The 20,909-nt window shown below is 36.5% G+C and overlaps 1 protein-coding gene across 2 annotated transcripts in view; it reads right to left on the bottom strand.

Annotated features, from left to right (window-relative positions):
• Positions 1-20,909, bottom strand: part of GAS2 (growth arrest specific 2) — a 124,006-nt gene that overhangs the window by 64,772 nt on the left and 38,325 nt on the right. For both annotated transcript variants that reach the window (XM_070735233.1, XM_070735226.1), the window contains exon 3: positions 4,290-4,431. In XM_070735233.1, the coding sequence (XP_070591334.1) occupies positions 4,290-4,431 (142 nt within the window). The remainder of the gene's footprint in view (positions 1-4,289; positions 4,432-20,909) is intronic.

Raw genomic sequence — 20,909 nt, 5'->3', positions numbered from 1 at the left:
TACACTTGATTTATATAACTGATTGCTTGAAAAGAGCTTATGTAAGATTTTTTAAAGCCCCACAGCCACTATCTGCTAGAAGCTGTCTGAAAAGCAGCCATTAACATCTCCAATTTTAAAATGAAGAGCCTTTTGACTTTGCATTTTTAGTACACAAAATAAGTGTTCTGGTATTGATTTAGTATACAAAAAACAGGTGATCAGTTTCAGCTATCATTAGTTTCAATAACAGTTTTATAGTTTTCTTTATCCAACCTCTCCCAAATCCCCATGGAAGAGAAATAGATACTGTATATACTTAATTCCATTTTGACAATATATTCTGAACACTATTGGCTATTTTATGTTATTTTTTGTAACAGTCTTCCTAGAAAATATCTAAGGAATTAAATATTATCCTTCCTGCAGAGATGACCGAGCTGATATATATAACTGAAAGAACAGATGTTCAGTCCAAAACGGCTTCTTTTCTCCTGGAATGATTCTACAATAAGGGTTGTGACCAATTCTATCTTCTGAAATTACTGGTATAGGGATTTGCATGCCAGCCCTAGTTACTGACTCATCTGTAGGTTTAGTTTTGCTTGTAGTGTTATCCCAGAAACTGATGGAAAGCAAGCAATAAAATAAATTGGATTATTATAATGCATAGCCGGTGGATACTTCTCTAAAGTAATATTGGAAGACGGTTATGCTAAAATGAAGGATGAAAGGAAGAGGATTCTGTAAAGTCACTGAAATGTTTATACAACATTATCATGATCTGGTAAATGTATTTAATTTATTTTCCCAAAGTGGCAACTAGACTTTCTGGGGGGTTTTCTTTGAAGATGTTTTGCCTCTCATGTAAGAAGCTTCTTGGATAAGAAGTGAAATATCTTCCAAAAAAACAAAAAAACAAAAACAAAATCCAGACATTTCAGTTGCCTCTTGAAAAAGCATCTTTGGGAGAGTCTACATAGGTATTTATTTATTTATTTGTGTAATTATTCATAGGTCTCCCACTTATAGATGGTTGCAGTAGAGTACTAAACCACAGAAGTGAAATTAAGACTACTTTTAAGAAAGTGTCTTCGGTAACAGGAGGGGGACACATACTTCAAAAATCATATCCATAACCTTCTAAATATTTTAAATAGTGGATTATCTAGTTACATACCTACTAATCAGGGCAACTATTTGCAATCAAAACTAATAAAATTCAGTATTTAGAATGTTCAGAAGAATTAATTAATTGGCTACTATGGGAAACAAGATAGTAGACAGTATAGGGTTTTTTCCTGTGATTTAAAAATTAAAGTTAAGTGGATACAACCAGTTAAAACTAAATGAACAATCGCCTGAAGTGATGTTTGAAAGTATCAAATGAAAGTAGTGAAAACAACTCTATTGAATTCTTCCATCTTGCTAATGAAGATTTCTGGGAACCTCAAATATATATCTGACTTAGTAATCTTTTGGTTCATTCTAAAGATTGATTATTTTTTTTATTTCTAACTTCAGATTCAACTCTTTACAAAAATTTAACATGATTTTCCAATGTTCTAAACTACCCAATAAAATTGTTTTGAAGGAAGGCTTGTTGTTTTACAAACCCAAATAATCATTCTATGCATTTACAGAGGGTTTTTTTCTTATGGAGCAATAGGACAAAATTTGCAATTTTATTAATATATCCTTGTGTTAAAAACAATTTAACAGAGCTACAGCTGTCAATAGACATATATTATGTAATCATCATTAATAATGATGACAGTAAAGAATACAATGCGAACACAATATTCCCACATACAAAAATGTAAGAAAAAGAAGTTCAATACAGAAGACAAACAGATCATTTGCAACTCAGATATGAGTTAGACATCTTCAAAAACCTTTTGAGCAGTGGAAAACAAAAACCTCTTGATGATAGCCCAGTTGATTCATTACACTAATCTTCCATCACAACAGCTGAATTTCATTTCCAAACAAACAACTGGTTCTTTTCATCTTCTGCTGAAATGCAATCCTGAAGCAAAATAGTTGTCCTAAATTTTGTATCAAAAGAGATCTGTTGTAAGAATGAATAGGCGCACAAAACATTGCAAAGATGAGGATTTCACCTGAACTAGTGCCTTTGTGGTACCAATCTGATACAAGATAAGGCACAAAATATTGTCACTTGATTCCTCTTTCTGACTGAATGAAATGGCTAGTGGTACATCAATATAAGACAAGAGTAATTCCATCCTGTTATTTTTAAAAGGAATATATGCTATTTTTAAAAGTACACATTCACTTGGATTCTAGATATGAATTCAAGGACACAAGCAAATTTGAACCCAAACATCTACATTATTATAGATTTATGTATACAAATTTATGTATACAAATCAACAAGCCAGTTTTACATCAGCTGAAAAAGTGACTTTAAAAAAGGAAATTTCCTCAGGCCTTGAAGGTGTTGTACACATATTTTCAAAGCAAAATTATAGGTGTGATAGATTTATTGTTTTATTCCAGAATATTTAACACAAAGTCCTGGAATATCGTTGTGATCTGCTAACCTTAACTACCCAGGTCCAACGCTGCTTAATGATTCAATATTAGCGAACTTTGGCCTTGTGTTTTCATGTAGATTAATAGCAGCTTGATTTAGTATATTAAGTCTGATTTCAAAGTTTATGGAACAGCTACTGCCCGGACTGGGGGGGGGGGGGGAGGTACGCAGTAGCAAAAATGGAGCTCCACCAAGACCACCCAATTTGCACTGAAAGATGTTGAAAGTAAATTTTGGTAGCCCTTCACTGATCTGGAATCAGGTTAGCAATTATCTGCAATTTAATGTGTTCTCAAATCTGCGCAAATATTTTTTACAGCTGCCATATGATCTCATAAAAGAAAAACAAGTATTATCCAGTGGTGCTAATTTTATCTTTGTTAATATTTTAACATTTATTATCTAAACATGAAAATCAAAATTTATATAATTGGCAGAAGGAATTACTAACTGAAAGATCTTGATATTAAATTTGGTATTATATACATTTGATGTTATTATTTATTATTATTATTATTAAAATATCAAAATTAAATAATTACATATGATTCCTTTGTTCTTTTCTTATTTATTCAGGATATGTACTTTAAAAAAGATCATTTGAGGAAGCAAATGATTATTGGTTATCATATTTAAGATCTTTTTCTGATTTGCCATTATTTTACAAATGTTATTGAGGATTTGCAGAACATTTTTTTGCTAGTAAGCTAAATAAGCAGAGAGAAAAAATCTGGAAGAAGCAAAATAAGTTTAATCTTAGAATAATGATACTCACATATTACAAAGTTATAAGAATACAGTTGAAGCCTCAAACTGTGATGCCGGTTTAGTTATTAAGATCTAAATCAGTAACTAGATTAGTAAGATAAAGAAGGTTAGTTGTGATTAGAATAATAGCATATAATAGAAAAATCCTGAGCATAATGAATTGTGTAGTCTGAATTTTTGTTCACTTTCTTGAATAAGAAAGCTACATCATTCAGTTTTTCTGGTATGTATAGTAATCATACAATGTAATCAAGATAATCAATGTATTAACCTCCCAAATGAATGAATGTAAAGCTCCTTCTACAATAGCTGCACCAACTTGAGATAAGGACTGCACCTCAAGTCCTCACAATGTCTTAAGGGTTTCAGAACTACATTTCCTTAAGGCGAAATTCTCCAAGAGAAAGAACTTCTGCCTGGACCCATTTAGTTCCTCAGAGCTGCTTCATTTAAAAAAAAAAAATCAAAATACCAACATGCCTTGCCACCCATTCCCATCCTCTGCAATATCTGTGGGACAATGACAGAGATTACAACAGCATCTTAATCTCCAAGTAGCCAGCTGCAGAGAGTACTAGTCTATTAAACAATTTTCTTGTCAAGAAATTAGAAATATCCATTGTGAAGCTATGGGCATCAAAGTTGTGTGGAAGACTTATTCTAATTACAATGTAAAAGACATCAGAGTTGAATCAAGGTTTTTTTTAACCTGTTTATTGAAATGTCTTTATTTTCATCGAAAATCTGATTTATTATTATACACTTAAAATAATGCACATTATTCCAAAAGTAAAGAAATTATAAACCATTGACTACTGCAAAAATATGGAGGAGAAAGAATGACATCATTCATATAATTACATTTTGAAACAGAACATGACCTCACGATAGATAGATTATATCCCATGAAAATCATTAAAATATATGGTGGTATACAGTGCAATATACTAAAGAGTGACTCATGTTACTGACTGATACATACCCAACCCTTCAGATTCAAAGAGACAGGTATCATCCACTCCGACATCTCTGCACCAAGATAGGAAATTTGCTGTATTGTCCCGTGCAAAAAAAGATCCAGATGGAGCATTGGCTTTGCAGGGAATTTTCCTCACAGGCATTTTCTGCAACACAAAGATAAAGATGATTTTGAATGATGGCCCATCTTTGCATACAATCGTGACTCATATAAAGGCACAACCTGGGGATGACTAGTTTAGTCCATGAAATGATCCAAGGGTTGAACTTGATAGCCTAATCATATTTTACAATGCTATGAAAAGACTGAAATAGTTTGAAGCAATATAGAATAAGGCTGGGGGAAGGCTAAAAGTACGTAAAGAAGGCAAAAGTTTTAAATCAAACAGAACACAAGATCAGAATGTAGGTAAGGTAAACTCATGGGATGAGTTTGAACTAGCAACGTCTGATGAAGTGGACAAGGGCATGGGAGCTGTGAGTTCCTCTACCTGTTTATTGGACCCATGCCCTTCCAGGCTGATTTCGACCAGTAGGGAGGTGACACAAGGTTGGATCCAGGCAGTGACCAACACTTCCTGGATGGAGGGGTCCTTCCTGCCCCTGTTAAGGAGACAGTGGTGCATCCTCTCCTCAAAAGCTTTTCCTTAGCAATTTTAAACGACTATCGTCCTGTCTCCAACCTTCCCTTCCTAAGGAAGGTTGTTGAGAAGGTGGTGCCATTCCAACTCCTGCGGTCCTTGGGTGAAGCTGATTATCTAGATCCTTATCATTCTGGTTTAAGGTGCAGTTAGAGCACCACAACTGCTTTGTTCATGCTGATGGATTATCTCTGGTGGACCTGGGATAGGGATACTACTCTATCCTGGTGCTTCTTGACCTCTAAGCAGCTTTTGATACTATCGACCATGATATCCTTCTGCATCGACTGGAGGGGCTGGGAGTGGAAGGCAGTATTTTACAGTGATTCTCCTCCTACCTCTCCGGTCAGTCACAGTTGGTGTTGGTAGGGGGACAGAGAACGACTCCTAGGCTCCTCTGTTGTGGGGTTCCTCAGGGATCAGTTCTCTCCCACCTACTGTTTAACATCTACATGAAACCGCTGGGTGTAATCATCAGATGGCACTGAATGAGTTTCCAACAGTAGGCTGATGATACACAGCTGTACATTTCCACCCCATGTCAATTCAGTGAACCAGTGGAAGTCATGTGCCAGTGGTTAGAGGCTGTTTGGAGTGCTTGGAGGCTGTTTGGAAGACAGGACCATCTTCTGCCTCATATATCCCAGCAGCCAGTTACATCCCACAGAGTTGGCCTTCTCTGGGTTCCATCAGCTAAGCAGTGTTGACTGCTGGTGGGACTGCAGGGAAGGGCCTTCTCTTTGGGGGCCCTGGTCCTCTGGAATCAACTTCCCGCCAGAGATTCATATTGCCCTCACACTCCTGGCCTTCTGAAAAGCTTTAAAAACTCAGCTTTGCCAGCAGGCCTGGGGCTGTTGAGTGATAACATCTTGTTTCGACCAGTGATGTGTAAGTGTGAGTTTAGTGGATGAGTGGATGGATGATAGGTTTTTTTTAAAGTATTGTGGGTTTTTATACTTTTTTTTTTAACTTTTACACTGTTATTTGGTTTTTAATTCTGTATGCCGCCCTGAGTCCACTGGACAAACAAACAAACTCTGGTGCTGGAGGTGTCATGACATCAAATCACTGATATGACTTATGTCCTTTGTGAAATGAAATCATGACTGATGTGCCATATTTTTAAAATTGTACTTGTTTGTTTTAGATTCTACTAGAATGTTAAGATCACACTGACAAGATTTTAGCAGCAACATAGCATTCACTGGCTCAGGTTATGCATTCTTCTTACAGTTATTACCTAGGTTTGTCAATATTAGACACGCATACTAAGTATAACATGAACATATGGATCCAAACCAATATGCCTAATCTTCTATACAGAAACCAATCAAGTTTTCAAAAATTGCAAATCAGTACAAATCCAAAATACAAAGTACAATCCTGAAAAATCACAAAATAACTACTCATGCATGGCTGGAGATTTAAAGTATACAGTATAGAGAATAATCAAGCAGGCCAAGAGCTGAATCCACGATCAACTTTTGTCTGACATTATTATACAAATAAAAAAGCTTTATATCATGATATTGTGATGTACATTTCAGCAGTTGCTCCATCTTAATCCCTCATGGACACAAATGAACATTTTAAGGAATGTTTCTACAAATAGAAAAATGTGCATATTTATGTGGGACACCGAGATTAAATGAATTTATTTGTGACAAGGTACATATGTTCATATACAGATGCAACAATTATACACACACATTCAAAATGTTCTCATCTGTGAGAAAGTTAGGCTAAAAATAAATTGGTTATAATATTCTGTTTCTCTATTAAAATGATTTATGGAGTATCTGCTTCTGTTCTGGAGCTGGTTATTAAATTCAAGATTGTATTTAAGCCAAGTCCTGGGAAGTACAAATGATGTCTGCAAAACCTTCCAGCTTTGAGTCCAGACATAATTGCATGTAGAGAGAAAAAAACCAAACAAACAGCCTTAGACAATTCTTGGCAATATCACAAAATAGTCATGGGGAAGGGAACACATACAAGCAACACAGAACTGACTGGGTTACATTTAACTGTAATTACTGGAAAACTAACTGTATCTGATATACGATTCCAGTAAAGGAAATTCTTTCAAGTAACGGAATCATTTTGGGAGCAGTGAGGATTTTGATATAAAGCCTCAAGCCATGTATTAACTCTGTTTAGGCCATTTGACTCAAAAACTAGATGTTGAGGCATTATTTGCATTCCACATCATAGCACTCAGACCCACATGTACTTAAGATAGAAAATTGCAATCTGTATAACCATATTGGAAGGCTCACTCTCCCTAGGAAGTTCTACAGGAGAAGCAACAGATTAATATTAAATATATTAATATCATGTCAGGTGAAGCAGCTTGGATGGAAAAGGGTATAAGAGCCAAGTATTCCCATTTTTCTACTAACTCCCTTTCAGTTTTTGGCTTTCTGTTTATCAGAATACAGTGTTGCCTCGATTTTCGCGGGTTCGAACTTCGCGAATAGCCTATACCACGGTTTTTAAAAAAATATTAATTTAAAAATACTTTGCAGGGTTTTTTTCTATACCATGGTTTTTCCCGCCCGATGACATCATACATCATTGCCAAATTAATAATTTTTGCAAATAAATAACAAAAAAATAATTGTTAATAAATAATTGTGTTTATAAATATCAGGATTACTAAGTGTCTTATTCAATGGTGAATACCAGTAATAATGGTGAGTAAATTGTTGTTAAGGGAATGTGAAATGGTAATTTAGGGGTTTAAAGGGTTAAGAGATGGCTTGTGATACTGTCCATAGCCAAAAATGGTGTATTTACTTCTGCATCTCTACTTCGCGGAAATTTGACTTTCGCGGGCGGTCTCAGAACGCATTCCCCATGAAAATAGAGGGAACACTGTAACGGAAAAGAGGACTAGATGTGCAAACTAAGCTTTTCTGGATAACAAACCTGTATACTTTATGTTTTAATTGATTAGGTACCATCGAGTCAGTGTCAATTCTTAGCAACCACACAGATTTTCAGCATGTTGATTTGTTCCTAGCTTGGTCTTCAATGTCTTTCAATACTGTACCAACCTTCACTATAAATGAGTATCCATCCATCTTGCTGCTGGTCATCCACTTCTCTTGCCTTTCACCTAGGGGAGTGATGGCGAACCTATAGCATGTGCACCCAAAGTGTCATGCGAAGCTATGTCATCCGGCATGCATGGCCTTGCCTGTTCCCCCCCCCCCCGAGTTTCTGGCGTGCATGTATGTGCAATGAGCAACTGTCCTTTGCACATGCAGGGCAGTGCTGAAAACCAGCATGTGCATGTACACCAACCAGCTGATTGTCAAATGCACATGCACACTAGAATCGGTTCGGCTTTTCTGTAGTATGGCCCTGACAAGCGTGTGTGTTATATTACTGCATGACTTTTTGGGCACTTGGTGCCAAAAAGGTTCACCATGAATGATCCAGAGCAGTGATGGTGAACCTATGGCACGGGTGCCACAGGTGGCATGCAGAGCCATATTTGCTGGCACACGAGCCGTTGCCCTTGCTCAGTTCCAATTTTTGGCTCACATAGAGGCTCTGGGAGGGCGTTTTTGGCTTCCAGAGACCCTCCAGAGGGATGGGGGAGGGTGTTTTTACCTTCCCCCAGCTCTAGGGAAGCCTTTGGAGCCTGGGGAAGGCAGGGGAAGTGGTTTTTCCCCTCCACAGGTATTGAATTATGGATGTGAACACTCACACATGCACGATAGCGTGTGCACATACTCTTTTGGCACCCGTGGAAAAAAAGGTTTGCAATCACTGACCTAGAGCATTCTCCAGAAAGCTAACCCCTAACCCCCAACATTTCTCCCTTAGACTCTCCACAATTGACCTCTCCAGTTTCCTAAGAGGCCAGTAAGGGGCGTACATAAGTGCACTGGTGTGCCTTTCGTCTCCTGTCCAATTGTCTTTCCTTTCTTTCACCCATCATATATATTCTCTTCCTTTCATATATCCTCTCCTCTAAGTTCACTTTTACCCTTATATATATTACCACATCTCTATTTTTCTTCCTATGTAATTGTGTATTGGAAAAATGAATGAATAAATAAATAAACAAATCAATAAACAAAAAAACAAACAAATAAATAAATAGATCTTCACATAATGTGTCTGAGATAGGATAATTTGAGCTTGATTGTTTATGCATCAAGTGAGAATTCAAGTTGACTTATTCAATGACCCATTAGTTTGTTTTATGGCTTTCCACAGCGTTCTCAAGAATCTTCCCCAACACCAAAGTTTAAAAGTGTCAATACTTTTCTTATTCTGCTTCTTCAATTTTCATTTCCATGAGGTACGGGAGGAAATACCATGGCTTGCACTGTGCTTTTTGTCAATATAGAAGATATCACAGCAAGAATATCTTTTCCAGAGCTTTCATGACTGTTTTACCAAGTACTAATCTATAGCATTTTTCTTGACTGCTCATTACTCTATTGTTGATGGTTAATTGTAAAAGGCAGAAACCACTGAAATATCTTTGTACTATACACTGATACTCATTTCCGGAATAGTTCCCCAGAGCTGACATGTTGATATATATTGAAGTCCAATTGCAGGCAGTGTCTGCTACCCCCCAAAATAAAAATAAAAATCTATGCAATTTAACAGAAAAGAAGGCAAAAGATTTAAATGTCTCTTCTTATCCACAGTCAGGTGTTCAGTTGAACTGTGTTACTTTAGCATAAAAATGAAAAAGACATGGCTATTACGGCTTTAAAATCAAGGCACCCAGTTTAGATAAAACTTTTACTGAAGTGGGAGAAATACTTACATTTTAGTTCTTACCTAACACATTTACAAATACTTATATATAACTAAAAACTCATTTTTTATTATCCTCAACTCTTTAAAAAGTTAATTCCAACTCTGGATTATAAGACTTATTTAACAAAGTTTTGCTATTAGATATTTTATTAGATAAAACCCAACTGCTTTTTTAAAAATGATTTGAAATTCTTCATTGTTTGGAACAGATTGTCCTGACCTAATTAGGTTTCCATATGGCAAAGTGACTTTTGTTGACATAGCAGTATATATCCACAGTTAGCCTAAAACAGCAGTGCACACAATTACTCCTATCAAATATCAACACCTCCCCCCACTCCACACCCTCAGTCTTGTTGATGTGCATGCAGGCAGTTTAAGGCAGGATGTGAAAGTGAGAGTGAAACAGATGATGTCAGCCTGGAAAAATGTGGCCAGGTTCATGCTCACACCCCAAGAGAGGCTATGGATATATGAAATCATATGGAAAAAGAAATAAATTGATATATTTTTTTCCAAATGAGGCTCCATCATTTTATTTTACAAACAGATACTCAAAGTGTATTTTAAAATCTTTAAAAAAGAAAAAGGAACTTTCTTTCCCTCCCTCCCTCCCTCCCTCCCTCTTTCTTTCTTTCTTTCTTTCTTTCTTTCTTTCTTTCTTTTCCCTTCCAATCAAGTAAGCCTAAAAGACAGAATGCTGCAGTGAGCCAGGCTGCTGCTCCAAGGGAAAGAACCCTGATGGGCTAAATCATTTCAGTAATCTTTTCTGTCCATTGTAGCCATCATTTATACAAACATATAATCCATTGATTTTTCAGACCTTCAAAAACAAAACAAAAATAACAAAAAAGGCTCTGTCTGGAGAAGCTATCATTTTCATTCTGTAAATTCCCTCCTAGATTCTTCCTTTATGAGTTGTTCTGCGCTCCTGGGAAAAGCACATGAAGGAGAATTTCTTGGACTGCTCTATTTCAGATTGCAACTGCTGGAATATCGTTTTTATTCCCTTTCCCCCAAGAGGAAAAATATCCTCGACATACTAGAAGCCTAGCGTATCCAGCAATGGCTGGCTTCTTTCCAGAACTACATTCTTCACTGAGAGAAGGGCTGCTTGCCTGCAGGACTTCAAACTTAAGAGCCTGTCTATGCAGACAGTAGCGGTTCGTCGCAGGGAAAAAAAAAACCTGCTTTGGGATATGGTTCACTGTGATTTAAGGTGAATAAATATTCAAAACAAAAATTACAAAATGAAATATGGAGGAATATGATTTTACACTGCAACAAAAACAAACAGCCTTTTCTAACGGATGAACTCCAGGCTGCAATTCCCATCACTGCCAACGATCAGATAGTCTTTTTTTAAATAATTCAGTTTGGTCAATTGAGTAAAAATAAATTGAAAAACCATCTAGATCCAGGGCATTATGTTTGAGTGAAAATAGATTCCCAAAATCCAGATTTATGGGTATTTGAGGACATACACAGATTAAAGAAAATTAATGTCGGAATGGAATTTATTGAATTGAAAAGTTTAAGGATGGGTGAAATGTGCCCTCACTGTTACTTTGCACAGCAACGCAGTTCTCTAATTTCAAAGTAAAACGCTCTTGTTGCTTTACTTTGGTCTACTTCAGTAGTGGGTTCTAATGCTCTTGCTGCCAGTTTGCACACGCACGTGCGCCTCTCCTGAGCATGCACAAAAGCATCCCAGGTGGACAGCTGGTGGACAGATCAATGAAGATGTCAACCCAGTGCACAGCAGCAGTAAAAAAAAAGCAAATTCCATGGCTTGGCATGATTAGGAAGGGAATCGAAAATAAATTGGTAAGTGTTGTATTGCCTCTGTACAAATCGATGGTGAGACCACACTTGGAGTACTGTGTACAGTTCTGGTCACCGCACCTCAAGAATGTTCCAAGAATGGAACTGGAAATGGTGCAAAAAAGGGCAACAAGAATGATCAAGGGAATGGAGCATCTCCCTTATGAAACCAGGTTTCTTCAGCCTTGAAAGACGGCGTTTAAGGGGTGATTTGATCAAAGTGTATAAAATCATGCATGGGATAGAAAAGGTGGATAGAGAAAAATATTTTCTCCATCACACAATACTAGGACAAGGGGGCACTCCCTAAAGCTCATAGGTAAGAAAGTGAGAACAAATCAAGGGAAATATTTCTTCACCCAAAGGGTCATTGGTTTATGGAATTCACTTCCAGAAGAGGTTGTGACATCTGTCAGCCTTGATAGCTTCAAGGCAGGATTAGACAGATTCATGGATGCCAAGTTTATCAGTGGTTATTGAAACGGATGTCCATGTGCCGCCTCTATGTTGCTTGAGGCAGGCAGGATTCCCTTGAATACCAATTGTTAGGGGTCAGGGAGGATCTTGCCTTGTCTTTCTGCTCAAGATCCCAATGGACAATTGGTGGGCTGCTGTGTGACACAGAATGCTGAACTCGATGGGCTTTGGCCTGATTCAGCATGGCTCTTCTTATGTTCTTATGAGTGGTGCTATCACCACAACCAGTTCGCAGAAAGCTGGTCTACTTCAGAGTCATTCTCAGCATTTTCTCAAAAAAGTCAGTATGAACTAGAAGAGCTCTTTTTCAACTCAATGGCCCAAATCAATCTATGGGAGTAAATGAATCTATGTTACTTTGCATGGATATAATAACCATGGATTCAGATCATACGTTCAGACCAAGTCAGACGGAAACATAACCACATCTTCTCTGGTTTACTGGATCCTGTTTTATGTGTCAATGTTTTCAAAGAATGCTTGACACATAAAACAGGATAGTAAAATGTAAATAGTAAAATTCTACAGCCAGGCTCTTAATCAAACAGATCTGGTTACAGGGAACATACATATAGAGTGGCAACAGTTACCTCACGTACCAGTTCTTTTCAGGAGTAATTCAAAGTATTATTCATGCTCTAAAAAATTGTGCATACTTTTATATCTGGTTTTTTTAAACACATTCCTCCAGGTGAGTCTGAGTTTTAACATCTTCAAGAAAACTTTTCTTTCTGCTAACTTTTGAAGCACATTTGGCAGATATTGAAATGAGTCTGTCTGTGGCTATTTTAGAAGGAATTTCAGGAGGCAGGTGATTTTCTAACCATCTCAAATGTCTCTCCACCAAAAGGTAAACATCCATTTGTTCAGATAGCAAACCTAATGCACTGGAATGGCTGTAAAGATAAATAAAATGTGTGCAACTTTGCTACAGTTATGATTACTTTGATCATTTCACCATTTTGCTTTGCTTTTCATGTTTTTCCCTTGCACTTTTTGTCTTTGTATTTGTCACCTTAAACATCAATAGTGGAAAGTTAGATTTAACAAACATACACAAGCATTTATGCACTGTGGGCTATTGAAATAAAATCTTATTTTATCCTCCCCAACATTACTATACCCTATTGTAAAATCATCTTTTGTCAGTGCATCTACGTTATCAAATGTGTTAACAGAAATGTGTCAAATGTGTTAGCAGAAATCATTTTTCTTCATCTATGGCATGTGGTACTTGAATGACCTCAAACAAAATATTTGATACATAATTTATTTAATCTGTTTTTGTACGACAGTTGTGTTTGCAATACATAAACAAGCTAACAATGTTCGTATTGAAGTACTATAGCTTTAAGAGGTAGTGTAGCAAATTGCCATAAGAGGGAGCCAGAAAGCATGATTCTCTCTCTCTGCTCTCTCTGTTCTTTGTGTTTGATTCACTGTGACTGATGTAGTAAGCTCTGTGTGTTCCATGATAGTTTAATGTATTTGTAAGATGTAATGTATGTCTGATATGTAAGACAAAGACAGACTTGTAATATTATTATTGTATTGAGAGATATTGACTGATTTGAATGTGTGTGACCGGATTGTTTAACTTGACTGTGCTATTTCTAAAGTAAAGACTATTTTATAAACTTTAATGTATCTGTTTTGTATGACTGAATAATTACTCATATCTCATGGATATCTGCTGGAATCCCATGTTTCCTCTGTGCATGGCCTTGATAACTCAAGGGTACTGCACACTCCTTAACGTTTTTTGCAACAATCTCGTACATAATTTATCATCAAAAGGTTCAACTATATACATGTATTTTATTTATTTATTTATTTATTTGTTTGTTTGTTTGTTTGTTTGTTTGTTTATTTATTTATTTATTTATTTATTGGATTTCTATGCCGCCCCTCTCCGAAGGTATATCTAAATATACTAAAATATTAAACGAGAGCCCTATTGTCTAGAATGGGTTAACCTGGCAATATTTCTATGGTTTTAATGGCAGGATTGGAGCAGGAAGAGGAAGGGAAGGAGGGAAAGGTAGGGAGAGGGGAGAGAGAGAGAGAGAGAAAGAGGGATGATTGATAGATGAATCTGTAGAGATAGATAGATAGATAGATAGATAGATAGATAGATAGATAGATAGATAGATAGATAGATAGATAGAAAGATATGCTTCCATTCATGTATGAGCTTTCTGGGGATGGTGACTTAAATTTTCCAGAGGACTTAGCACCTGCCCACACTGCCAAAAGCACCAAAACCTGCTTCAATGACCGTGGGATTACTGTCCTTGATTGGCCAGCAAACTCACCTGATCTGAACCCCATAGAGAATCTATAGGTTGCCAAGAAAAAGATGAGAGACATGACACAGAACAATGCGGAAGAGCTGAAGGCTGCTATTGAACCATCCTGGTCTTCTATAACATACAATGCCACAGGCTAATAGCGTTCATGCCATGCACATTGAGGCAGTAATTGCTTCAAAAGGGGTCCAAATCAAGTACTGAGTACATATGCATGCTTATACTTTTCAGAAGTCTGATATTGTTCTATGTACCATCCTTTTTTATTGATCCCGTATAATATTCTAATTTTCTGAAATGGGGGATTTGGGGTTTTCATGAGCTGTACCCCAGAATCATCACAATTATGACATATCATGGCTTGAACTGTCTTGCATGTTATGAATATCTCTCATATATTAAGTTTCACTTTAAGTTACATTACTGAAATAAATGAACGTTTGCACAATATTCTAATTTTTCAAGTTTCACCTGTACATTGTAGAGAACTACCATCAATTATTCCATTACCTCAATCTTGCAAACCACAACCATTCTTTCCAAACAACCAATCTTTGACTCTCTCTTATTAAATTTGCAGACAGTAAAATCTGACAACAACAAAACAATAATTAATAATGATGATAATGATGATAATGATGATGTGCAGATTCCAGCAGCAGTTGGGACCATACTGAATGTATTGCCATATTCAACTTTTCTTCTTTGGTTTCACCTTATTTCTTAATGGATCATCTCATGGTAGGTAGTTGTCCAAAAATTACCTCCAGTCCCCTCTCTTCTGCAAAATTAGTTCCAAATGGTGCTTTACTTTTTAAGGGCCAACTGGCAACCCCAGGACAGCAATTTAGATAATATAAAACTGCATGTATGTATGTGCCTATGTGTAGATAGACAAGATAGATAGGTTTTCCTGACTTTTATGAAATTGCCAGATATTCAGAGAAGTTGATGCTGTCACTCAAAATGTTCACTGGGAATTTCAATCTTGATTTGTCTGAAATTTAATTTAACATTATACTAAAACATTTCATTTCTCTTCCCCTTCTGTGATAATGCTTAATTTTTTTTCTGTAATTCTTCAATCAGAGACCACAAAGAAGCTGCTGAGGTCTGGGGAATACAAAGCTGAATAAGTTTTGGATTTTTTTCCTTTTCCTTAATGGATCCATGATTTAAAAAACATGCTGGAATGTTAACAGAGGGAGCCAAATTTCCAAAACCAATGTTAACTGAGTGAAATTCTGAAACACACCTTTTTATTATGCACCTCTTTGATAAGAAAGCTGAGATACATAAAAAACAAATACATAAATGTACTTCAGACACTGCTTTTATATGACTTATTCAGATAAGTTCTTAGTTGTTGTTTTTTTAGAATAGTAAAACTGATAAGATTGGAATTAAACAACCAAGAAGATTATATCCATAATTTCTTCTCAGGAAAATATTATGACTCTGTGTAAAATAATAAGCATACTATAAAGACAGGAAAACAATAATATACTATAGAGACAGGAAAATAAAGACAGGAAAACAAAGCATTGAGAAATCAGCACATTCATACACACACACACACATACACACACACACACACACACACTATATTTGTTTTACTATTTGTTATTGTTATTTTTCCAAAATATCCTACTACTCCTTCAGCAGTGAAAGCAAGGTAAATACACTCCTTGTCCATTTTATCTTCAGAATCATGTGAGATAGGTTAATCTAACCTATTGTCCTCTACTAACCCAAAAAGCTGTGTGGCTGGGGGGGGGCATATTTTCCCCCTCAACCCTCATTCATGACTTTAATTGTTAATCCCACTGGGTTACTTATTTTTTTCCCTTTAATTGCATAATACATTCTAGAAGGCAAAGATGCCCTCAACTTCTGGAGATAATATGGCCAGAGTCACACAGTTTTTCCTGTAATGGTTTTCCCCACTTTTAAATATTTCAGCTCCCTAATCATGAGGATGTAGCTTTAACATTATTCAGTGTTCTGCCATCTAACCAAGTCTTATTTTATTGAATTTCAAACCCAAGGACTGAACAAGTTTCAGAAGAAATAAGTTGTAGGCGAAATGTTAGACCACTTTTAAATTGATTGATTGATTTGTTTGTTTGTTTGTTTATTTATTTATTTATTTATTTATTTATTTATTTATTTATTTAGTCCAATACACAATGAGGGTTTTAGTGGGTATATATCTATATACACATAGTAAAATACACGATGAAGTTTATAGAGGAGATACTCATTTATTTATTTATTTTATTATTTATTACTTAGATTTGTATGCCGCCCCTCTCTGAAGACTCTTAGTCTCATAGTAAAATATATCTTAGAAATAATAGAAAAGAAGGTATAGTAATAGAACATATCAATGAAAGAATAGAAGAAGAGATATAGGAATAGAAGAAAGGTATAGGAGATATAGAAGAGCAATAGGACAGGGGATGGAAGGCACTCTAGTGCACTTGTACTCGCCCCTTACTGACCTCTTAGGAATCTGGATAGGTCAACCATAGATAATCTAAGGGTAAAGTGTTTTAGGTTTGGGGATGACACTGTGGAGTCCGGTAATGAGTTCCACGCTTCGAGAACTCGGTTACTGACGTCATATTTTTTACAGTCAAGTTTGGAGCGGTTAATATTAAGTTTAAATCTGTTGTGTGCTCTTGTGTTGTTGTGGTTGAAGCTGAAGTAGTCGCCGACAGGCAGGACGTTGCAGCATATGATCTTGTGGGCAATACTTAGATCTTGTTTAAGGCGTCTTAGTTCTAAACTTTCTAGGCCCAGGATTGAAAGTCTAGTCTCATAGGGTATTCTATTTCGAGTGGAGGAATGAAGGGCTCTTCTGGTGAAGTATCTTTGGACATTTTCAAGGGTGTTAATGTCTGAGATGCGATATGGGTTCCAAACAGATGAGCTGTATTCGAGGATGGGTCTGGCAAAAGTTTTGTAAGCTCTGGTAAGTAGTGTGAGATTACCAGAGCAGAAGCTTGATTGAATAAATCCTCTTCTGCTCTACATCTGGAATCCTAAACTCCAGACCACCTAACCTAATAGTTTACCCTTAAATTAAAACCCATAAAATGCAATTAATCACTTCTGGACTTTACAGTTGAACCCATACATTCAAACCTTTATAATGCTATTACTAGTCTAGGACTAGATCAACTTGTTACTGATAATACAAGACTCAACAATTGCCTAGACCTCATATTCTGCAACAGTTTACACTCAATTTAGGGACTACAAACAAAAGAACCTTTTTCCAACAGTGACCATAACACGATAGAATTTTATTTCAACTTACGCTGCTTCAGAAAGCACCTTTACAAAGCGACAACCAATTACAACCTTAAAAGGGCCAACTATGATATCATTGATGCATACATTTCATTTCTTGATTCGCATGCTATATTCTCCAGCTGTATCACAACTGAAGACTATTACAATACATTTTTATGTGAAATCCAAAGAACCATTAAATTATATATACTTCTAATTTCCACCAAAACCAAGAAAAATAAATTATCCATCAAAATAAGAAAGCTTCAATCAAAAAAAGAGACTTCTTTGGCATAAAAACTAAACAGGCTGTTTCAAACTTTAAAAGCCGTTATAAAAATTTATGTCACCAAATTAAGACTGAATATACTATTTGTTTGTTTGTTTGTTTGTATGCTGCCCCTCTCTAAGGACTCACATCAATTAAGAAGAAAACCTTCTACGTACAAAGTCCACTTAGGCATTCTATAATTTTGTAAACAATAAACTCAAAGACTCCAGATCCACCCCTTCCCTTTAAGGACCAAATGATAAAGACTACAATGATGAAACTTTTAAAGCAAACCTCTTTATCACATTCTTCAGCTCAGTCTTTGTAAACAGTAATGGATCCTGTCCATCATTTCCTAGTCGCACCTCAATCAACTTCAATGATCTAACACAAATTGATTTTACAGAAGAAAATGTTAAAAAGTCATTACGCAACTTACCAATGGTCTATGTGCTTACTTCTTTAAAAAGGTCTCCTCTACCTTAGCTGAACCTCTAAGCACAATTTTTAATAAATCCTTCAAACCAGCTCCTTACCCAAACTATGGTCACTAGTCACAGTCGTCCCTATCTTCAAAAAAGGAGATCCTAGGAATGTGGAAAATTACTGACCAATTATGTTTGGTAGTGTCACTTGCAAAGTTATGAAATCAATCATTAACCAATACATTACACTCTATATTGAAACTAATAACCTACTTTCCAACAAACAATTTGGCTTCAGAAAAAAACTATCCTGTAATCTACAACTTTTACACTGCAAAAACATATGGACTACTCAAATTGATTCAGGTAAATCAATAGATGCAATCTACATTGACTTTTGTAAAGCCTTCGATTCTGTAGTTCATAACAAACTGCTTCATAAACTAAAATCCTATGGCATCTCTGGTCTGCTGCATGATTGGTAAACAGCATTCTTGCATAACAGACAACAAGTGGCCAAAATAGGAAGTGCCATTTCTAATTCTGCTCCTGTCAACAGTGGAGTCCCTGAAGGCAGTATTTGTTTGTTTGTTCGTTTATTCGTTTATTCATTTATTCATTTATTTATTTGATTTGTATGCCGCCCCTCTCCGTAGATTTGGGGCAGCTAACAACAATAATAAAACAACATATAACAAATCTAATATTTAAAATAACTAAAAACCCTTATTAAAAACCAAACATACACACAAATATACCATGCATAAATTGTATAGGCCTGGGGGGAAGGAATATCTCGATTCCCCCATGCCTAATGACAGAGGTGGGTTTTAAGGAGCTTAGGAAAGGCAAGGAGGGTGGGGGCAATTCTGATCTCTGGGGGGAGCTGATTCCAGAGGGTCGGGGCCGCCACAGAGAAGGCTCTTCCCCTGGGTCCTGCTAAACGACATTGTTTAGTCGACGGGACCCGGAGAAGGTCAACTCTGTGGGACCTAACTAGTCACTGGGATTCGTGTGGCAGAAGGCGGTCCCGTAGATATTCTGGTCCGATGCCATGAAGGGCTTTATAGGTTATAACCAACACTTTGAATTGTGACCGGAAACTGATCAGCAACCAATGCAGACTGCGGAGTGTTGGTGTAACATGGGCATATCTAGGGCAGCCCATGATTGCTCTCGTAGCTGCATTCTGCACGATCTGAAGTTTCCGAACATTGTTCAAAGGTAGCCCCATGTAGAGAGTGTTACAGTACTCGAGCCTCGAGGTGATGAGGGCATGAGTGACTGTGAGCAGTGTCTCCCGGTCTAAATAGGGACGCAACTGGTGCACCAGGCAAACCTGGGCAAATGCCCCCCTCACCACAGCTGAAAGATGTTTCTCTAATATGAGCTGTGGATCGAGGAGGATGCCCAAGTTGCGGACCCTCTCTGAAGGGGTCAATGATTCCCCCCTCAGGGTGATGGATGGATAGATGGAATTGTCCCTGAGAGGCAAAACCCACAGCCACTCCGTCTTATCTGGGTTGAGTTTGAGTCTGTTGACACCCATCCATACCCCATCAGCCTCCAGGCACCGGCACATCACACCCACTGCTTCGTTGACTTCGTTTTAGGGTCAACTCTCTTCATACTCTACATAAACAATCTTTGTGACCACATTACAAGCAACTGTGTTCTCTTTGCTGGTGATGTTAAATTATTTAATACCATCAACAACACTGCTACCCTTTAAAAGGACCTTGATCATTTAGCTGAATGGTCTAACAACTGGGAACTTCAAATCTCAACCAACAAATACTCTGTCTTACACACTGGTAAAAATAATCAGAATACTAAATACATACTTGGAAGTAAAGAACTCATAGCTGACCCTCACTCTGTCAAAGACCTTGGAGTACTCATATCCAATGACCTAAGTACCAGATCTCACTGTAACAACATTGCTAAAAAAGCACTAAGAGATACAAACCTAATCTTATATAGCTTATTCTTCAGAAACACTGAAGTACTTTGTTATGTTAATACAAACTATAAATCTATACTTGTTATTATAGAAGTTACTTCTATATAATAAGTAAGTAAGTAAGTAAGTAAGTAAGTAAGTAAGTAAGTAAGTAAGTAAGTAAGTAAGTAAGTAAATAAATAAATAAATAAATAAATAAATAAATAAATAAATAAATAGTAAAGAGGATGATTGTCTACTGATACAATATATGTTGTCTACATGTGCCTGGCTTTGAATATGATAAAATTGATAATAAAGTTTGTTTTGTTTTTCATTTCCCTGCTATAATAGCCAAAGGCACCAAGAAACTCTTTTGCAGAGTAAAGTGCAAATAAATCAGCTCATTACATCAAATACATTTGTCAAGCATTTTGTTTCAAGCTTAAAATTCATTTGAGAAATTTCAGGTAGTTAAAGGAGATCAATATCCCTCACAACTAACAATTACAATGTCTGCCTAAGATATATTTTGCAGTATATTCAAAGAATAAAAACAAAATCTGGAGAATGAAGAATGGATCACCAAGATAATATATGGATAGTTCTAATTTCATAATTTTCAATTTACAAATCTTACTGAC

Source organism: Erythrolamprus reginae, chromosome 1 (genome assembly GCF_031021105.1).
Source record: "Erythrolamprus reginae isolate rEryReg1 chromosome 1, rEryReg1.hap1, whole genome shotgun sequence".
Classification (NCBI taxonomy): domain Eukaryota; kingdom Metazoa; phylum Chordata; class Lepidosauria; order Squamata; family Dipsadidae; genus Erythrolamprus; species Erythrolamprus reginae.
The sequence above is the reverse complement of the archived record's forward strand: the minus strand, read 5'-3'. Positions and strand labels throughout refer to the sequence as shown.